The sequence below is a fragment of the Pleuronectes platessa genome, chromosome 19 (genome assembly GCF_947347685.1).
Source record: "Pleuronectes platessa chromosome 19, fPlePla1.1, whole genome shotgun sequence".
In the NCBI taxonomy this organism is placed as follows: Eukaryota; Metazoa; Chordata; class Actinopteri; order Pleuronectiformes; family Pleuronectidae; genus Pleuronectes; species Pleuronectes platessa.
Genome location: NC_070644.1, coordinates 2,602,769 through 2,620,250, shown reverse-complemented (window position 1 = coordinate 2,620,250; position 17,482 = coordinate 2,602,769). Strand labels below are relative to the sequence as shown.

At 41.5% G+C, this 17,482-nt stretch overlaps 2 protein-coding genes across 2 annotated transcripts; one reads left to right on the top strand and one right to left on the bottom strand.

The window, feature by feature from the left end:
• Positions 1 to 80: 80 nt before the first annotated feature.
• LOC128424527 (dual specificity protein phosphatase 26) lies at positions 81 to 9,137 on the bottom strand. Its single transcript, XM_053410735.1, has 4 exons — positions 8,812 to 9,137; positions 8,302 to 8,480; positions 4,898 to 5,109; positions 81 to 3,613 (listed from the first exon to the last, which is right to left on the bottom strand). Exons 2-4 carry the CDS (start codon positions 8,478 to 8,480, stop codon positions 3,402 to 3,404), a joined length of 603 nt encoding a protein of 200 aa, XP_053266710.1. The 5' UTR covers positions 8,812 to 9,137; the 3' UTR covers positions 81 to 3,401.
• A 1,019-nt stretch (positions 9,138 to 10,156) lies between these two features.
• Positions 10,157 to 17,157, top strand: ddx56 (DEAD (Asp-Glu-Ala-Asp) box helicase 56). Its single transcript, XM_053410734.1, has 14 exons — positions 10,157 to 10,278; positions 10,722 to 10,883; positions 11,092 to 11,246; positions 11,639 to 11,809; positions 12,165 to 12,255; positions 12,396 to 12,637; positions 13,350 to 13,493; positions 14,391 to 14,504; positions 14,588 to 14,682; positions 14,834 to 14,907; positions 15,112 to 15,201; positions 15,366 to 15,471; positions 15,553 to 15,656; positions 16,751 to 17,157. The coding sequence occupies exons 1-14, from the start codon at positions 10,222 to 10,224 to the stop codon at positions 16,832 to 16,834; spliced, it is 1,689 nt and encodes a 562-aa protein (XP_053266709.1). The 5' UTR covers positions 10,157 to 10,221; the 3' UTR covers positions 16,835 to 17,157.
• The last annotated feature ends 325 nt before the right edge of the window (positions 17,158 to 17,482 follow it).

The window sequence follows — 17,482 nt, the reverse complement described above, 5'->3', positions numbered from 1 at the left end:
AATTTCCAAGTGATGTGCTGCAGAGAAACTACTATTTGATTGACACACAATGTAGTTCACACAAAATGAAGTACAACAAATCAATGAGAAGGTTTTTCTTTAATTTTTGACTTGGTACTGAATTTATCAAAACAAAGTATCAATGCTCAGTGTTCTTCACAGTAAAAACACAGGTCTAAAAAACAACTTGAAGTACACATGTTAAGGCATCAACATCTCCTTTGCCACTTTGTCCTTCAAAGAGAGTGATATTCAAGATTCCCTATAGAAAGGTCACTGTAAGAAAAAAATGTATTAATATAAACCGGAATTGAGACTAAAGAACAACCAATAACAGCACAGTAAAACCACAAATACAAAACACACAGATCTAATACAGAAAAAGGTTAATATGGTGATTTGTAAAGAGGCCCCGTCCAAAAAGGGTTTCCTTTGTGTTGTAACAGTTCTAACATGTTTCAATTGGAAATATCAAGGATCTCAGGCTATACCTGTGATCTAACATCCGAGGTGTTAGGGTTTCTGATCCTTTGGGTCAACTTGGTAGCCAGCTATAATTCAGATTGGTTTGCATTTAACACACAATGCTAACACTATCCATGTCTGGATGGTTTGCTGCTCAAATTAGCTTTCCAATGACATAATGCAAAACCAATGGGAAATCTGCCTTCTTGCCCGAGATCGAGCTGATGCGATCAAGTTGAATATAAATAAATACCAGGATCAATTAGCTTAACATACCTTAGTATATAGACCTGGAAGCAGGCACAACGATCTAGCCTAGCTATGAACAGTGATTGCACAGTGCAGTCATAGCACAGTAAAATAAATAACAACTAATCTGCTAGGCTTAGGTGAGGAGTATTCAGCTGCAACATGCAGCTTCACCACTAGATGTCGCCACGTTCTACCCACTGAACCATATGTCGGTATTTTATTTTGAGATTTTTTTCTTAAAAACAAGGCATTTAGACACATCAAAAAGTTCAGTGTAGACAGTTTTCCACCAACTCACCAAGTTAGAATTAATTAGTCTGCTACACCTTGTTAAATAGTAATTTCAGCTAACAATACAAAATAATTACAGCTGCTTTGGTTTTGGTTGGTAAACTCAAGAACCCATTCTTTTTGATTATTACTTCAGCGTTGGCTTATTTGAAAAGGAATGGATTTTAGAATTTTGGACAGAGCCAGACCATTTACACATGCTTCCAGTCTTTATGCTAAGCGAGGCTAATTCCCGCTCTTATTCTTTATGTAACACAGACTTAAGAGTGGTGTTGCTAACTCTGAATTCAAGTATACGTTTAAATCTCCATTTGTACTGTCTGTATAAATCCACATTATAATTTATGTAATTTTTTTCTGCATTTGAGCAAAGTTGTTCATCCCTTCTCCCAGGTGGTGATGTTGAAACAGCATGGACAAAGACCACAAGTCACAACAATATGTTTCAAACATGACACTTGAGGTAATCATTAATAACACGCACAAGATTATTTGAAAAGCTGGTTTAAATTTCAGCATTGGTTCATCTATTGTTTTTCGCTAGCATGAGAACACAATTACCCTCAATTACCACCAGGACATAATAGCCGACTTTGTAATTCAGCACTGAGGGCTGTGCACTCTCCTGTTATCCAGGCAGTTGGTAGCTTTTACAATGGCACATTTGTGGTATTGTCTCCCTGTGCACAATACCACAGTCTATTCTAAATACCTCAGATGCTGGCATATTAAACACACTTAGAGTACGACTCTTGGCAGCTGAGACTCAGTGTAAAGTTGAAGTGATACAAGAATGCGATATTGGGTCTAAAGCCCCATTTGGACTGGATTCATTTTAGGGGAGCTGATGTGATTTTAAACCCATTTGGTGGGCATGTGGGCAGTTCCCACAGATAGTGACAACACTGTAATACTATAATCAATAGGCTACAAAGCAGTGCTGCTTTCGGACTTGGGCTACGAGCAGAGTGTGAGTTGTTCAGGGCTACTTAATGACACTTGCTGAATGTAAAGATATCACAGGTTTTACCTCTGCATTGATTATAAAAGACATTGGAGCCCATGCTTGGCCAAGGCCAAGTGTGGTTATTTTAGGGCTCCACATAAAAACAAGCAGGGGCCCCCCCGAATCCCAACCCTGAGCCACCTCAATCCTTAAAGCACTATACAGAAGATCCAGACTGGCTGATAAAAACCCTCAATTATTTGATTGATTGATTTGTTTATTAATAGAAAATGTATTGTTGATCATAGACTTTTTGAAAGCTATTATCAAGAAAGAAATGCAGGACGTTTTCCTGCAGAATGTTACAGTGGCAAAATACAATCAGGCTTCATGTCTTAATAAGTTTCAGTGGAATGGTCTGAAGTTTGATTAGAAAGTAGAGGGAGTGGACTGTACATTCGTACATGATTTCAAACCTTTTTCTTTTATAACCCCTCATGGACAAATTCTTGCCAACTTGACTGGGACTGCTCATCACAGGTTTGATGTGTCTTTGAGACGCTCTTTAGAGAGTATCGGTGGTCTATTATTATCTCATTTTATTGATCATTTTGGGGCGCCTCTTACTTTGAAAGTGCACAGAAATCGTGGCTGGATTGCCCTGGTCATTTTTTAATAGCTTTTAGAGGCTTTTAAAGATTCTGAAGATTTTAAATCAGTTTATAAAAGATCATGTGACCGTTCAGATTTATCTTGTGATAGTTCCTGTCCTCTTTGTATGATTTCATATATCTGTCCCAGAAGAATGAGTCCTGCCGTGTTGCTCTTCTGAGATTTCTTCCCCTTAAAAACGAATGTAGTTTTCTTTATGCAGCTCTGGAGTCTCGGCATGGTCACATAAGAACGCATAACAGCTGAATTCCCGAAAATATGTTTACGCTGCTTGTAAGCTGCAGTAGCTGCCTCCATTTTGGACTCTCCGGATCTACGTTCCTTCAACAGCTCTGCAAAAATGGCTTTCTTGTGGACAAAACATTTTAAAAACTCACATTTAGATTTGCTGTGAAATTCTGCTGTTTTGGTGTGACCATGCATTGAGGCCAGGGCTGGTTGTCATGTGTTGTAAGGACTTCTGATCAACAACACTGACTAGACTTAATTTTAATACATTTTTCATTGGGGTAATGGTGCTGTTTGGCATCATACAGATCATGGACTTGACTCGACACTAACTATCCAGTGCTCGTGTGGTTTGAGTCAACATTGAACAGTAATAATAATGAATGAGTCTGACGCTACTAATATCAGATAAATTCTCAGATCACCTGCTGCCTCCCAGAGCCACGGTGTAAGGAACCCACAGGCTGCTCCTGACTTGGTCCCATTATCTCCCTCAGTGTAACCAGGCGTGCTGCTACCTACGATCACACCTTTTTTCAAGTGGTTTTCAGCTCTGCGGCGACGTCTTGCGGCTGTCTCTCAGGATGCCGTCGAGGCCGTTGAGCTGGCGCAGGAAGCCTCGGTTGGGGATGACGCCACGGTGGTCCTTCACTGTTTTGATGGCCTCCACCAGGGTCAGGTTCTGTCTGATCATCAGGTAGGCCAGCACCAGAGTGGCTGAGCGGCTTACTCCCACAGTGCAGTGGACCAGCACCTTACCTACACACAGAGAACGATCGGAACAATAGGAACATGCATTTCTGTTATGACATCTTTCATGCCCCTCTCTACTTTAAATGTAATTTCATTACATGGTAAAATAAATCTTAGCACTTAGCACTGTAGCTGATGTATTTTGCATGGGTTCTTTGGTGTACGGCAAATATTACAAAAATGTAGTGATAAGTTACAGTGACGAGTTACTTCTTTTGCTGCATAAAAATTAATTAGTTATTCAGTAAAGTTACTTTTAAGTTAATTTAAATGGTTCCCCTCCATTCTCTTAATAATGCAGATGGGCAGACAGCAGCTGATAACAGACAAAACAACTGGCCATTATCACTATATAGGCAATAGGCATGATGTTATAGGCTATAGGTTATGGGCAAAGTAGTGTTTTACAACCAACTAATTGTAAAAAAAAAAAATTCAGCAGAGATCATTTCTATGAGGTGTCCAGAACAACATACTAAAAGTCCTGAGAAATCCTATTTGAGGATATATTTTTAATTCTCATCAATCTGAGATGTGTGCCAATAAGGCCAGTCAACAATACACCCCAATGGGGCAATTTTTTTCCTTTACTCCTATCAAAATGAAACTTTACACAATGAAAGTACCCATGAAAAGTAAAACATTTTTTTTATTTCAAGTTTCTTGAAATTTCTGAAATGAATTTGAATATGCACATGAGCTCCACACTTATTGAATATATCCTAATTTGTATAGGCAGAAACACCATTCATATGTATGACAAATACATTGGCCCAATCTTCAGCCAATCATCCTACTGCCAATGGGTGATGGCAAAGGTGCTTTTAGACTGGCCACTGACCTGAAAACTGCCTGGCTTGGTAGTACCTGCCAGGGGTATAACCCCCGCCGGTATAGTCTTCAGGGTCACGGAATTTTTACTCTTCATCATTTTAAGTTCTTAGTGAAAAATGTACTATTTTCTTATATAACGATTATTGTATTACTTGCTAATATGTTTTTTTTTTATTCTAAAATGCAACCATAGTTAAAGATTATTGGTAATGATAAACAATATTATTATGCTCTGATTAACATAATGCATTATGTTTTGCTTTGTGTGGCATGAGAGATTTTGAGGCATATATATGAAAAGTATAATGAGTTTTACGTACTGATCCAAAAATACATTTGTAAATTAAGTTATTCTACAATTTGGCCACAGCCATAACTCCGTGCCGTTCAAAGATTTTAAAGGATGAACACTCCAAGTGTTAAACAAGTTTTGAATGTCCCCATTCACAAACTCACCTCCACTGGTCAGGGCTTTGTGGATGAACTCTGCCGCCGGATAGAAGTTGACGGTCATGTCGAAGGTGGGGGAGTCGTGGGCCTCGATGCCGTGATAGGTGATGTTCATCCCGGCGTAATACTCGGCTCCGCCACGCCACTTACTCTGGGCACAGTTGAGGATGTGTGTGATGCCGAGCTTAGCCAGCTCACGCCGATCTGATGCGATATCTCTGCAGACAAGGAGTTGTTTGTTTCACAGCTCATCATCAGCCAGTCAAAGGGATTTTCACTTCTCTTTAATGGGTTCATGTTGACGGTGTTAAGCTGTCACAATATGTAAAAATATCATTGTGATATCTACAGACATTTAAAAATAAATAATGCTTTGAATTGTGTTTTGGCTGTTTTGGCAAATTAATTATACTGAAAAGGGGACTAAACACTCAAACCTAATATGTTGAGTGTGATTGATACAGCAGTAAAAATTATGAAATTATTTTAACTCTTTCAGAAGCACTAAAATGTTGACATGCTATTAATATGTGAGTTATAAGCATGGTAGCAATTTCCCAAAATGTCATAACTATATGGTGACACCCATGTACAATTTTGTGTGCAAATGCCAGTTAAATATAAATATATTTTTTTTAAAGAATGACTGTTGAAAGTGCTCAGACCCTTTATGCAGTTTAAGTAACATGGACATAGAGCATTTATGTGTAAACTGGTAAATACATGTACATACAGGGTTCAATTTAGACTACACATCACAAAGACCTATTAAAAAAAATAAAAGAAGATTTAAAATTGTATTGTAACATCTCTACAGCAGTTTCGACATTCCCGAGTCCTCTTCTCAAGTCTTGTCCCTTATTGATTTAAAATGTATGCTGTTGCAGAAATGCTGAAGTGTCCCACTTTACTTTACACCTGCTCAGGGCTTACAATATGATTCACAAGAAGCCTCTACTCACACGAAGAAGCCTCTACACATTAAAAAGCTCTGTTGTTACCGGATAATATAAAATATGGTAGTTCCATTGAGCCAAATGGCAAAAACCCTGCTGCTGACTACCATTAAAGGGATAGTTCACCCAAAAATGTAAATTCAATCATCATCTACACTAGGCCATTGGAGGGGTGGATGAAGTGTTAAGGCCGGCGCATGCTTCTTCAACTGCGTCTGCGGCTTTTCATGCCGCTGTTGCGAAGGACTCGTTGTCATTCATGCTTCCCCAAGCGTTGCGCCTCTTACAAAGCATTTCCCCGCCAGAACACTAGGCGGAGTAATGTTTTTTTGTCGAAGACGGCCTTAGAGACGCCTTCTTTCTTCTTCGTCAATTGTTTATTTACATAGCCACTGCGGCTCCTCATAGCCTTTTTCTGGCGGACAAAGTCAGTGACATACTTTCGGATCTCTTCTGCCAAAGGCTCTTCTATTTGGTCCATATTCGTTCTTCTAAATCTTCCGTTGTTTCTGCCGGTATTATGTAGCATAAAACCGGAAATGCGACTCCGGAAAGGATGTAGTTAGCAGACCAATCACATCCCTTGCGGGCTGCGTAAGGCTCGCGGACCTTTGCCGTATAGTTGAAAAGTTGGGCGACGCACGTAAGCACATAAGAAGGGATACATAAGCACGTAAGGGGCCCGGAAGGGCTCTTGCGCTTGCGGGCCCGTGAAAACGCAGAAGCATGCGCCGGCCTTTAGAGTCTCATGGGTAAACAACGTTGCAACCAAATCCAATACAATTGAAATGAATTGTGACCGATCCTTCAAACGTGAAAAAAAACAACCAAAAAAAACTGAAAATGTTTCCATACTGCTCCAGTGGTGTCATCCAAGTGTCTGTAAGCGCCAACCATCAAATCAAATTCTTCTCCAAACAACATAATTTACACCATCTAGGGCTTACAAATACTTAAATGCATAACAGATGTTTTTATCCTATTGTTTTTATTCGGCTGCGACACAGTTTACACCTGAAATAGCCTGACGTTGTCATACTCACAATTCTAGTCAGAATGTGAGTCTGATACCGCTCCATTGGGCTGTGATTATGGGGCGTGTTTCAACCGAACCAGAAAAAAAAATGCCTCTTGTCTCAATTGGATAGACCTACAACCAATCAGAGTAACGTAGTATGTTAAGCGACTCCATAGATATGAGCGACTCATTGTGAGTTATTTACTAACGCCGGGTTCACAACGGACGCTGAAGCGACGCCAAAGCGACGCTGAAGCGCAGCGCCAAGCCTTAAATAACAGCTGGCTCCCATCCACTCACATGTTAAACCTTTGTCCTGGTCACACCGGAGGCTGAAGCACCGCGCTGCACCAAGGCTGCCTAGCGCCGTGCAGAGATCGTTTCGGCGTCTATTTTTTGCGCTTGACGCGAGCGTATCGCGACAGGAAACACTCTGAAAAATGATTTTAAACGATATTGATTACATAGTTTATATATAAGTCCCCTTCTGTTGTCCTGGAGTTTTAATTTTACCAATGACATTATTAAATGTCCCCCTCTGCCCATCCACTACAGCCACACAAGCAGTGATAAAGATAAAAAGAGAGAGAGGGGGGCTACGTATTCTCCACATAGGCTTGAGTGGAGAATACGTAATTTACCCTCGACACCCGACATTTAACGGAGCAAATAGCGGTGAAGTTCTTCAACATGGATGACATTATATTAATAATTGAAGTGAAGAAGTACAGTGAGTTGTATGAGCCTCGGAACATGTTTTATAAAGACAACACCAAGAAAGACAAATGTTGGGACGCTGTTGCTTAATGTTGGAGCAACAAGTAAGTATATGCTTGAATACTACTGGATCAACGGGTGATATTATTGGCGCTGCCCGGCGGTTCAGCGTTGCTTCAGTGTCCGGTGTGAACAGCCAAGCGCCGGCGCGATAGGGATTAGCGCGGCGCGTTGGCGTCGCCTCCACGTTCTGTGTTCCTCTTTCAAAATGAATGCGCTGTCGATGTCTTCTAAAACAGACTCAATGGCAGCATCTACACATCTCAGCTCTCCTGCGCCAGGCATGTTTGTTGAAAACGAATTCAACCCAAGCGCACTTTGATGACGTGGTTGATTACGTTACCGTTAATCATCTGTCAATCATCGTATAAAGCCCGCCCTGATAATCTGATTGGTCCGGTCGATTTCGAACCGGGCATAATTTCTCCAGAAGACGGAGACTCCAGACCGAACTTCCCGACATCGAATGTTGTGGGCGGGGCTACGTTCCTGGCATCCAGGCTAGGACTCAAGCACTTCACCACCCCTCCATTGGCACAGTGGTGCGACAATGAGAGCGTTTTCATTTTTGAGTGAACTATTCCTTTAAGTTTCCATAAAGCATTAATATTGTAACACACAGCGTTATTTTAAATTGCGGGTGGGTTATGTAAACTCACTGGTCTCCGATGTAGAGTCGTGGCCACACTTCGTCCGCGTGGTTACAGGCCGTCTTGCCCGTGTACAGCAGCCGCTCCAGCTCAGACACGCTCAGGTTCGGGGGGACGCGCTCCGGGTCTTTTCGGTTCGGAGACCTGGAGCTGCTCCGGGACCGAGAGAACCGGGACATGAACGCCATCTGACAGGAGAGGCGAAACCACCGGTTCATCATAGATAGACACTTTACTGTATTGATCCAGCATTAAATAGACAATTAAAGCCATTGGTGAGGAGGACAATAATAATAATAATAATGGCAATAACAATAACAATACTAATAATACGTACGGCTAGCGATGAGAATAGAAACAAAAATGTGTGGGAATAACAGCTTTTGAGCGTTGCGTTATGTAACAAGCATTTACCTGTGGCTGCTTGTTTGGTGGACACAGTTGGACGCGTCTCGTGCGAGCGCGGCTACGCTCGCATGAGATGAAACCCACAGTGTTCCCCTCCCCGTGTTTATTTACCTGCGTGTTGTTGTGTTCCGTGTCTCAGATGAGCTACAGATGGAGCAGCTCCGCGGCCATGTTGACTCACTTATCTGCTGTGGGGGGGATGGATGTGATGGTGGGTCCGCTGCTGAGCATCCACCTCACTGATCCACCTCCACCCGCAGCTCCTGCATCCTCTCAACAAGTCTCCGCAGGAGTGCGCATCGGTGTGGAAGCGTCGCTCCCGTGTTCCGCGTGTCCTCCCTGTTTCTTTGTTCAGCACCGAAAGCTTCGCAGGTTTCGCTGAGACGATGGCGCTTATTTATTATTTGGTTATTAATGAACGCGTATGTGACGTCGGTGAGTCGGTAACTGCGAGGGTTTGTCGCCATCTGTCGGTCAAACGTCGATGTGAGCGCCAACAAGTGATGCGTTCAAAGTTCATTCTTCAACTCTTTGTCTCCAAGGTCCATCATGGAAACATGTCTTTGGATACATTGTGTCATCGGTTGTGCCTTCAATGTAAAGTCGTTGCACGTCGATCCCTCTTCCTCCCCCATCATCCCTCTTCCAACACCTCTACATTTGTGTTAGATAGAGTCTATTCTCATTAATGTTGTAAATATTGTTATTTTGTTGATTTTCTCTGTTACACACAACATCCATTGCACGTGTGTCCATCCTGGGAGATGATCCTTCACTTTTGAGGGGATTTTCTCTGTAAAAGTTTTTGTTTTTGTCAGTTTTTCCTCACACTGGTCGGGGGTTTAGGGCAAATTATGTCACATCTTGTACAGATTGTTTAGGAAAATCTAATTGGTCAACATGGTCTATACACATACAAATGTCTGATCTGTTGTGCCCTTTATTCAACATACCATATTGCAAACCATTTCAGGCTCTGGAGCATTTACACTCCTTCCGTTTTGCCTGTTGCTGATTCAGACCACAGCTTAGACTCTGATACACTATCTGAAATGTCACTCAGGATTTTGGTCCATCTAGGCTCTTCTCTATCATGCTTGGACTCGTAGGTGCCTCTTGATATGTGCTACTCTCCTCTATGGGGTCCCACAGGGGTTTGACCAACATCAGTATAGATAATGGCTTATATTTTATAACATCTTTGTGTTGTTTCCAACATCAGAATAGATGATGGATTATATTTTATAACATTGTGTTTCGTCTAGAAGATTTCAAACTAAATTTCAATTGCATAACAATTTAAGTTTTAAACTATAAGGAAAACAAGACGGACAAATACATCATTGAATTACTATACCAAAACAAAATAAAATCTGATTAAATTTGAGGTACTTTCACATTATTGCTATATTAGAATAAGCTAAAATTTGGTGTTTAAATCAAAAACGGAGCCGAGAGTGGGACTTGAAGGCGACATGACGTAGAAACCCTGCGACGCACATGTGAGAGTGGAGAGAAGCGATGGCTGCTGACAGACTGCTGTTCCATGAGATGGGTTTAGACGATCGACTGCTTAAGGTAAAAAACCCGTCTGATATAATCTTTGAACCTTTAATGATCCACAGGAGCAACATGGAGTTACAACCGGAAACTCGATGATGAAATTGCAGTAACTTCTCAGCAGGCCGGTGTTTGGCTAACTACCACACACACGTTCAGTTTGGGTCTGAGAGAAAACGTGTGCTGTGAGTGTGTGTGGGAATGAGAAGAAGGCAAAGCTAAAGACGTTACTAGCTATAAACATGAATAATTCATTATAATGTAATATGTTTTAAAGTTTAGAGACTGTCGGCGCCATCTTTGTTTGTTTGTTTGTTTGGAGACCATCTTGACCAGATCTTTACTTTTAATGTGAATCAGATGGTTAGAAGAGCCTTTGACAACACAAACTGTTAAACAACACAAACGAGTCATGGTTTTTGTTGACTGTGAAGTCACTCCCTGTTGTTGTCATGATCCAGGCGGTTGCAGATCTAGGTTGGTCCCAGCCGACCCTGATCCAAGAGAAGGCCATCCCTTTGGCTCTGGAGGGGAAAGACATTCTGGCTCGAGCCCGAACAGGATCTGGAAAGACTGCTGCGTACGCCATGCCTGTCATACAACGCATCCTGGCCTCCAAACAGGTGAGCTGTGAAACCAGGAATCCACTTGAATCCACGATGAGAAATGGCCATTACTGGTTTTGAACAGTGATTAATAAATGAGTCCAGTCCTTTGGTCGTGGTTGAAGTGGTTCAGTTTTTGCTCCGGCCTACACATGAGCGTGACAAGTGTCGAGGACTGAAGGACTGCCGGCTCTGTTCTTACGTTTGCGTTCGGTGTTGTGTTCAGAGTGTTCGTGAGCAGGACGTGAGGGCTCTGGTTCTGGTTCCAACCAAAGAGCTGGGTCGGCAGGTTCAGACCATGATGAGACAGTTGACGGCGTTCTGCTCGAGGGATGTGCGGGTGGCGGACATCTCCGGGAAGGCTGATCTGTCCTCGCAGAGGTCGGTCTGCTCACTCACTCACTTCACTGCAGTTCTTCGGTGCATTTTTCATATTTAAATGCATTACGGTGTCACACTGCTACAGTTGGATTGCAACAGCTGGTAAATAAAAACTTCTTATAAACACAATAGTGAACATATTGGAAAGGAGATAAAGAGAGAAGTGACACCTCAACTAAATTGGATGTAGAAGCTTTTGTGGGAGAGATTACGTTTGTGAGAAAATCAGATAGATTGATGAGTGAAATACACAAGATTTGGTTTGACATTGAATGTCAAACTTATTTTGGGTGAAACTTAAATTTACTCAGTATCCTGGTTAGTTCTTTGGACTTGTGCTTTTTCGGTAATTATGGTTAATGGAATTTAGCATTTTGCTACTCTTGGGACAGACCTATCTTAATGGAGAAGCCCGATGTGATCGTGGGGACGCCGTCCCGCGTGCTGGCCCATCTCAACGCCCAGAACCTGGTCCTGCATTCCTCGCTTGAGATGCTGGTGGTGGACGAGGCCGACTTACTCTTCTCTTTTGGGTTCGAGGCAGACCTGAAGAACCTGTTGTGGTGAGTATCCTCATGATCCCCTGCCATGACCCCAGAGTGGACTTGGACAAGACTCAGAGTTTTGGATGTCATTTTAGATAGTATGAGTTTTTTTGATCAGATTAGAGTGTTTTTGTTCTTTGCAGGAAAGTATAAGTAGGAATTTATCATTGAAGTTTTAGTTGCAGCTTTAGGCAAAATAAATAAACATCACACCTGTGTCTGACAGAAAAAAAATCTTATTATATATTATATAACGTCAAGCAGTCACAGAACGTTTGTTTGTTTCCACCTGATGAGGTAATACAAATGTTTTACTCCTCAGCATCTTCTCTGTGTAATCTTTAATCAACCACTTGTGTTTGTTGTGTCACAGTCATTTGCCAAAGATCTACCAGTCCTTCCTGATGTCTGCTACTCTCACAGAGGACGTTCAGGCCTTGAAGGAGCTGCTGCTACACAACCCTGTAATGTCCCTTTCACATTCAGTGTCTCATCGCCACACAAGTGTCCGTGTTTCAGCTGGACACAGTGGAAACTGGCAGGAACATGTGCTACAGCTGCACAGATTTAGCTTGATTTTTCTCTGACGTTGGCTCTCTCTCAGGTGATCCTGAAACTTCAGGGCTCCCAGCTCCCGGACAGCAGCCAGCTGCAGCAGTACAGCATCAAATGTGAGGAGGAGGAGAAGTTCCTGCTCATCTACACGCTGCTGAAGCTGCGACTGGTTCAAGGAAAGACGCTGGTGTTTGTGGGAGCAGTGGACAGATGCTACAGACTGAAGCTGTTCCTGGAACAGTTCAGTATTCCTGCCTGTGTGCTCAACTCTGAGCTGCCCGTCCAGTCCAGGTGAGAGAGGAGGACAGCTGACAAATATTTCTCTGATTTAATACTTGATTGGTAATGTTGTTTTTCACATTTATTAAAAGTAGTTTGGTTCACATTAGATGTTTGTTTTTCACGATATCAAATAGAAATAACTTATAAATACTTTTATCATGAAATATAGTATAGAGGAAAATGAGGTGTAAAATGTCTTTCTTCAAAAATCGCTCATATTGATCTAATAAAACCATCTCATTCAGCTATTCATCCCTTCAGTTGGGCCGATGGGACAATGCTGTGTAACTAGTACCTCCTCACATACAGCCCTCCTGTCGCAGGATGGGGGCAGTTCCATAAGTTTTCCCTGTTTAACTAATATTCCCATAGCAGAATACTTTCCTCTATAATCTAGCTAAACACTTGCGAAAACAACAAAAATGGAGGCAGCCTCTGCAAACATATCTTAGGATTCTCAGCCATCCAGGTCATGGTTTGTTCAGAAGTTGTACAAGTGTACATAGGCAACTGGACATGTTTATGTTTCTTAAAAACAGCCTTGATAAACATCCTCTACAGACTCAGATGAAGATTTATCATTTTGTTTCAATATGTAAGTAACAGAGTATGACGATTGAAGAGCAAAAGATATTTGAGAATTTTGTTGTCCTGTATAATTTTCACTGCAACACATCAGTTGCGCTTCTTCATTCTCATGTTTCCCACCGCTCTTGTATAGGAGTCACATCATCACCCAGTTCAACCAGGGATTTTACGACTACATCATCGCCACAGATGAACAGAGTTTGGCCGATCCCTCTGCAGCTCCACCGACGAGTGCGGGCAAAGGGAAAAAGAAAAAGGCCGCAGAGAAAGGAGGAAAGTGAGTCACACAAGTTTGATTTCTCAAGGAGTGTGTGAATTTTTTATTTATTAAACTATATATAAGTGGTTATAATCATTACTGGTATTGAAGAACAGTTGGAGAATTGTCAGCTGAGTCTGATACTCCCTGAGCCTCATGGAGCGTTGTAGTTTCAGCTCATTGTCCATCTGCTTCTCTCTCACTGCTCTCAGCGAGCTTGTATTATATGTTACTATATATGAAATGGTTTTAGCATCTGTTCTGAGCGATCAGATCAGATGTGGTCAGTGCTAAGTTCAGGTCTGAAAGAACGGAAATGCGTCTTCAAAGGTCCTGAGATCCAATCACTCTGACCACATTTGGAGGTGGACGCATGTGACCACGTTTTTTCACTGTGAACTTGAACGATTCCAGGGCCACATATAATCTCATCTCTGACCCGCTGCGTTTTAAAATGACTCAAATGTATGTTTATACCTCTTGGTGTTCAAATATTTTTGTTCCAACACCACTTCAATATCAACTCTGACAACACAAAATGACTGATACCATTCTTAGACTGGTAAAAGAGATTAATTTGGCCCCTCCTGATTCCTCTCTCTACGTCGGTCTGTCTGTTCGCTTATGCACACACACACACACACAAGATCTCTAAAGTCAGACTAGGTAAAAACAACATAACTTGGTCTTAGTGGACAGAAATGACATACGTGATTATTTCCTGTTAATTCCAAATGTAAACAGATGATCTCACCGCTGTCCACTTGTGATTGTATCTATCATGACGGATGTTAATACCAGATCTGGCCAGAGTCATTTTCAGCGGTTTTCAGAGAGACTGATGCAAAAAGCCAGCAAACACCATCAGGTGGTAGAGAATAAAAAAAACAATTTTTGTTTTGATATGTTTTAAAGGGGCAAGGACAAGGAGTATGGAGTCTCAAGAGGTGTGGATTTCCAAAATGTTGCCAATGTCATCAACTTTGATTTCCCAACGACTGTAGAGTCCTACATCCATCGAGTTGGAAGGTAAGCAATGTGGTTCAGTTCATTCACACTTCACTGCTTGTGTATATAACCCACAGTAACGTTCACTTTGTTTGATGTTGTAGAACGGCGAGAGCAGACAACCCAGGCACTGCCCTGTCGTTCATCTCTAACACTGAGCTCGCTTTGCTGTCAGATGTGGAGGAGGCTCTGACCGGAGGTAACAAGGACTTCTATGACACGTTTCACTCATGTTTCCAGCACCTTGTTAGCTTAGCTTAGCATATCGACTAGAACCAAGACTAAACAGCAAGCCCATTTGATAGGAAATAACTCTGTGATTATTAATGTGTTAACATTTTCATTTTTAGATAATCCTGATTCTGTTCTGAAACCATACCAATTTAAGATGGATGAGATCGAAGGCTTCAGGTACAGGTGCAGGGTAAGTCACCACCTTATTTAAGTCGAGAACACATTATTATTGTTATTGCTATCATCATCACATTTGGACTGTGGTTTGCGCTGAAAAGGTTCAAACACTGTTCTAATTTTTTTTAAAGGAGGTAACATGTTTAGAGGGAACACACAGAGTTTTAGCTGTTTGGATGCTTTTAAGTTCAGGATGATGACTCTTGTTTGTGTGTAGGACGCCATGCGCTCAGTGACCAAACAGGCGGTGAAGGAGGCCAGGCTGAAAGAGATCAAACAGGAGCTGCTCAATTCAGAAAAACTCAAGGTGAGTGAAAGTCACTAATATGAAGATATATATACACGTGTATATACTGCATGTGTGTGTGTGTATGTGTGTATATATATATATATATATATATATATATATATATATATATATATATATATCTGTACTTGTGTAAATGATTGGCTGGTTCTACACTTGCTCAGACATATTTCGAGGACAACCCCAGAGATCTACAGCTGCTCAGACACGACAAAGACCTCCATCCTGCTGTCGTCAAACCGCACCTGAAGAACATACCTGAGTACCTCAGTAAGACTAGGCACACACACACACTCACACTCACGGCCCACACTACGTCATAATTTGATCAATTTCACCAATTTCCTTCAGTTCCTGAGACTCTTAGGGGTGTGATAAATCCGCTGTCCAGCAAGAGGAGGAGGAAGAGGAAGGAAAAATCAAAACCTGAAGGAGTCGTCAAGCCCAGTTTCAAGGTGAGACCCCTGAACACCATAATAATCTTAGAGTGAACATTGAAATATTGTAGACATGAGACATAAAAATTCAACTGTACAGTTACAATTATAGCACCTTGAAACTAATGAAAATCTCTTGCCCTGCTAAAAGAATAGCTGATGTTTTCCATTAGCAGAGGCTTTTGACTTGAAGTCTGTATCTTATTTAACTTGGTGATATCATTTAACATTAATATCTAACTATTTAGAGTATGCTTTGATTATGAGTGAATCATAATGTTCTTTTAACCAGGGCAGAGTTTACAGTTGTGTCCGATGACAATTCTTATCTGTGAGCGTGGGAGAGAAAGACGGCAAGATGAGTCAGGAGGGACTTAATGAATGTGCAGCTCGCTATGAAAAATGATTTCACCAATAATATTTCTAATTATTTTAGAAAAGTATCAATAATTTTGGGGTGAACAGTGCTGATATTGTGGCGGCGACCACAAACAACTCAACATGTGGTCACTCCGAAGCAGGAAAAAACATTTTATCCATCAGGTCAGAGGATATTGGCAGTGTTAGGAGTTCCAGGACACATTCAAATGCGTCAAATGCTTCTAGAACTCCTCTAAATCTGGGCTGAGTGATCAGACCTCATTATTGTGTTTGGGTGCGTTCAGACCTGGATTTAGACCACTTGTGATCAGATCCCTCAGGACACATGTTAATACCAGGTCTGAATGGGATCTCACACCCACGGTCAATTTATAAACTTAACCTCAATCTGCATTTCTTTGAACTGTGGGAGGAAGCTGGGGTACTCCATGCAGACATTTGGAGAACATGCAAACTCACAGAAAGACGAGCAGAACTGGGACAAAATGGGATGGAAAAGAGGGGATATAAGAGAGAGAGGGGGAGGTTGAGAGAGCAACCAGGATCAACTGTGTAACCAAGATCCATCTTCATCTAACTATAACCTATCGAACTAATCTCGTTGGTGTTTTGTGTCTAAATGTTTTTTTTAATCAATTTATTTATTTTTTGTGTGTGTTACGCGTATTAAAACACATAGGTATAGATGATACATACGATTTTTGCTATAATAATGTATTTTGTTTTTGTAGAATAACATCAAGCGGACAAACCCACTAAGGAGTTTCAAATACAGTGGAGGAAGAGGCCGGAAAGGCAAAGCGGGCCAGTCTTAGCTGCAACTGCAGTCCACATGAACGGGTGACAGTCCTGGATGTTAAAACTGTGCAGAGACATTGAAGAGGAGGATTGTTTGGTCTCCATGTTGGACCAGTTGAGACAAATATAAACTGTGTTCGTCAAATCCGAAGCTTTACTGGCCATGGACAAAATCGACTTGTGCTGACCTGTGTGGACAGAAGAAAATATAAGAATCAGTTTGAATCTGGATTTGTCAAATCCAAACATGATGTACTGAATGCAGTCTGAGGGATAAAGTATCTGTATGATCTCATTTATAATATGTTTATTAAAATAAAGCGTATTCCCCACAAACTGAGTATTTGGATCATTGTTCTTCTTGATCACTGATCTCTAAATTGTTCAGTCAAAGTTATTTCTATAGCAGGTCTCATGCAGGTTAGAACAGTTGAGAATCAGTCGACGCTCGACTCACTGTCAGAGAGCAGCTTGTGAACATAGTTGAACATTTAGCAGTTAAAGAGGCAGTTATATCCCTCAGTGGGTGGTGGAGACCAAAAAGAGAGGGAATACTGAGCTCTGTTTCAACTGCAGGAAGATTTCCTAGGAGCCTTTTGAGGGACCAGGGAATTTTTTTCCCCTCATAAAGTTGGAGGACACATGTCAGCCACCCTTTATACAAA

Excerpts from the sequence above, each read along its gene's own strand:
- LOC128424527 (XM_053410735.1), bottom strand. The coding sequence starts at position 8,480 with ATGGCGTTCATGTCCCGGTTCTCTCGGTCCCGGAGCAGCTCCAGGTCT. Across the intron at positions 5,110-8,301 it reads CGACTCTACATCGGAGACCA|AGATATCGCATCAGATCGGC; the intron begins GTGAGTTTACAT and ends CCTTGTCTGCAG. Across the intron at positions 3,614-4,897 it reads CAAAGCCCTGACCAGTGGAG|GTAAGGTGCTGGTCCACTGC; the intron begins GTGAGTTTGTGA and ends CTCTGTGTGTAG.
- ddx56 (XM_053410734.1), top strand. The coding sequence starts at position 10,222 with ATGGCTGCTGACAGACTGCTGTTCCATGAGATGGGTTTAGACGATCGA. Across the intron at positions 10,279-10,721 it reads TAGACGATCGACTGCTTAAG|GCGGTTGCAGATCTAGGTTG; the intron begins GTAAAAAACCCG and ends GTCATGATCCAG. Across the intron at positions 14,683-14,833 it reads GGAGGAGGCTCTGACCGGAG|ATAATCCTGATTCTGTTCTG; the intron begins GTAACAAGGACT and ends TTTCATTTTTAG.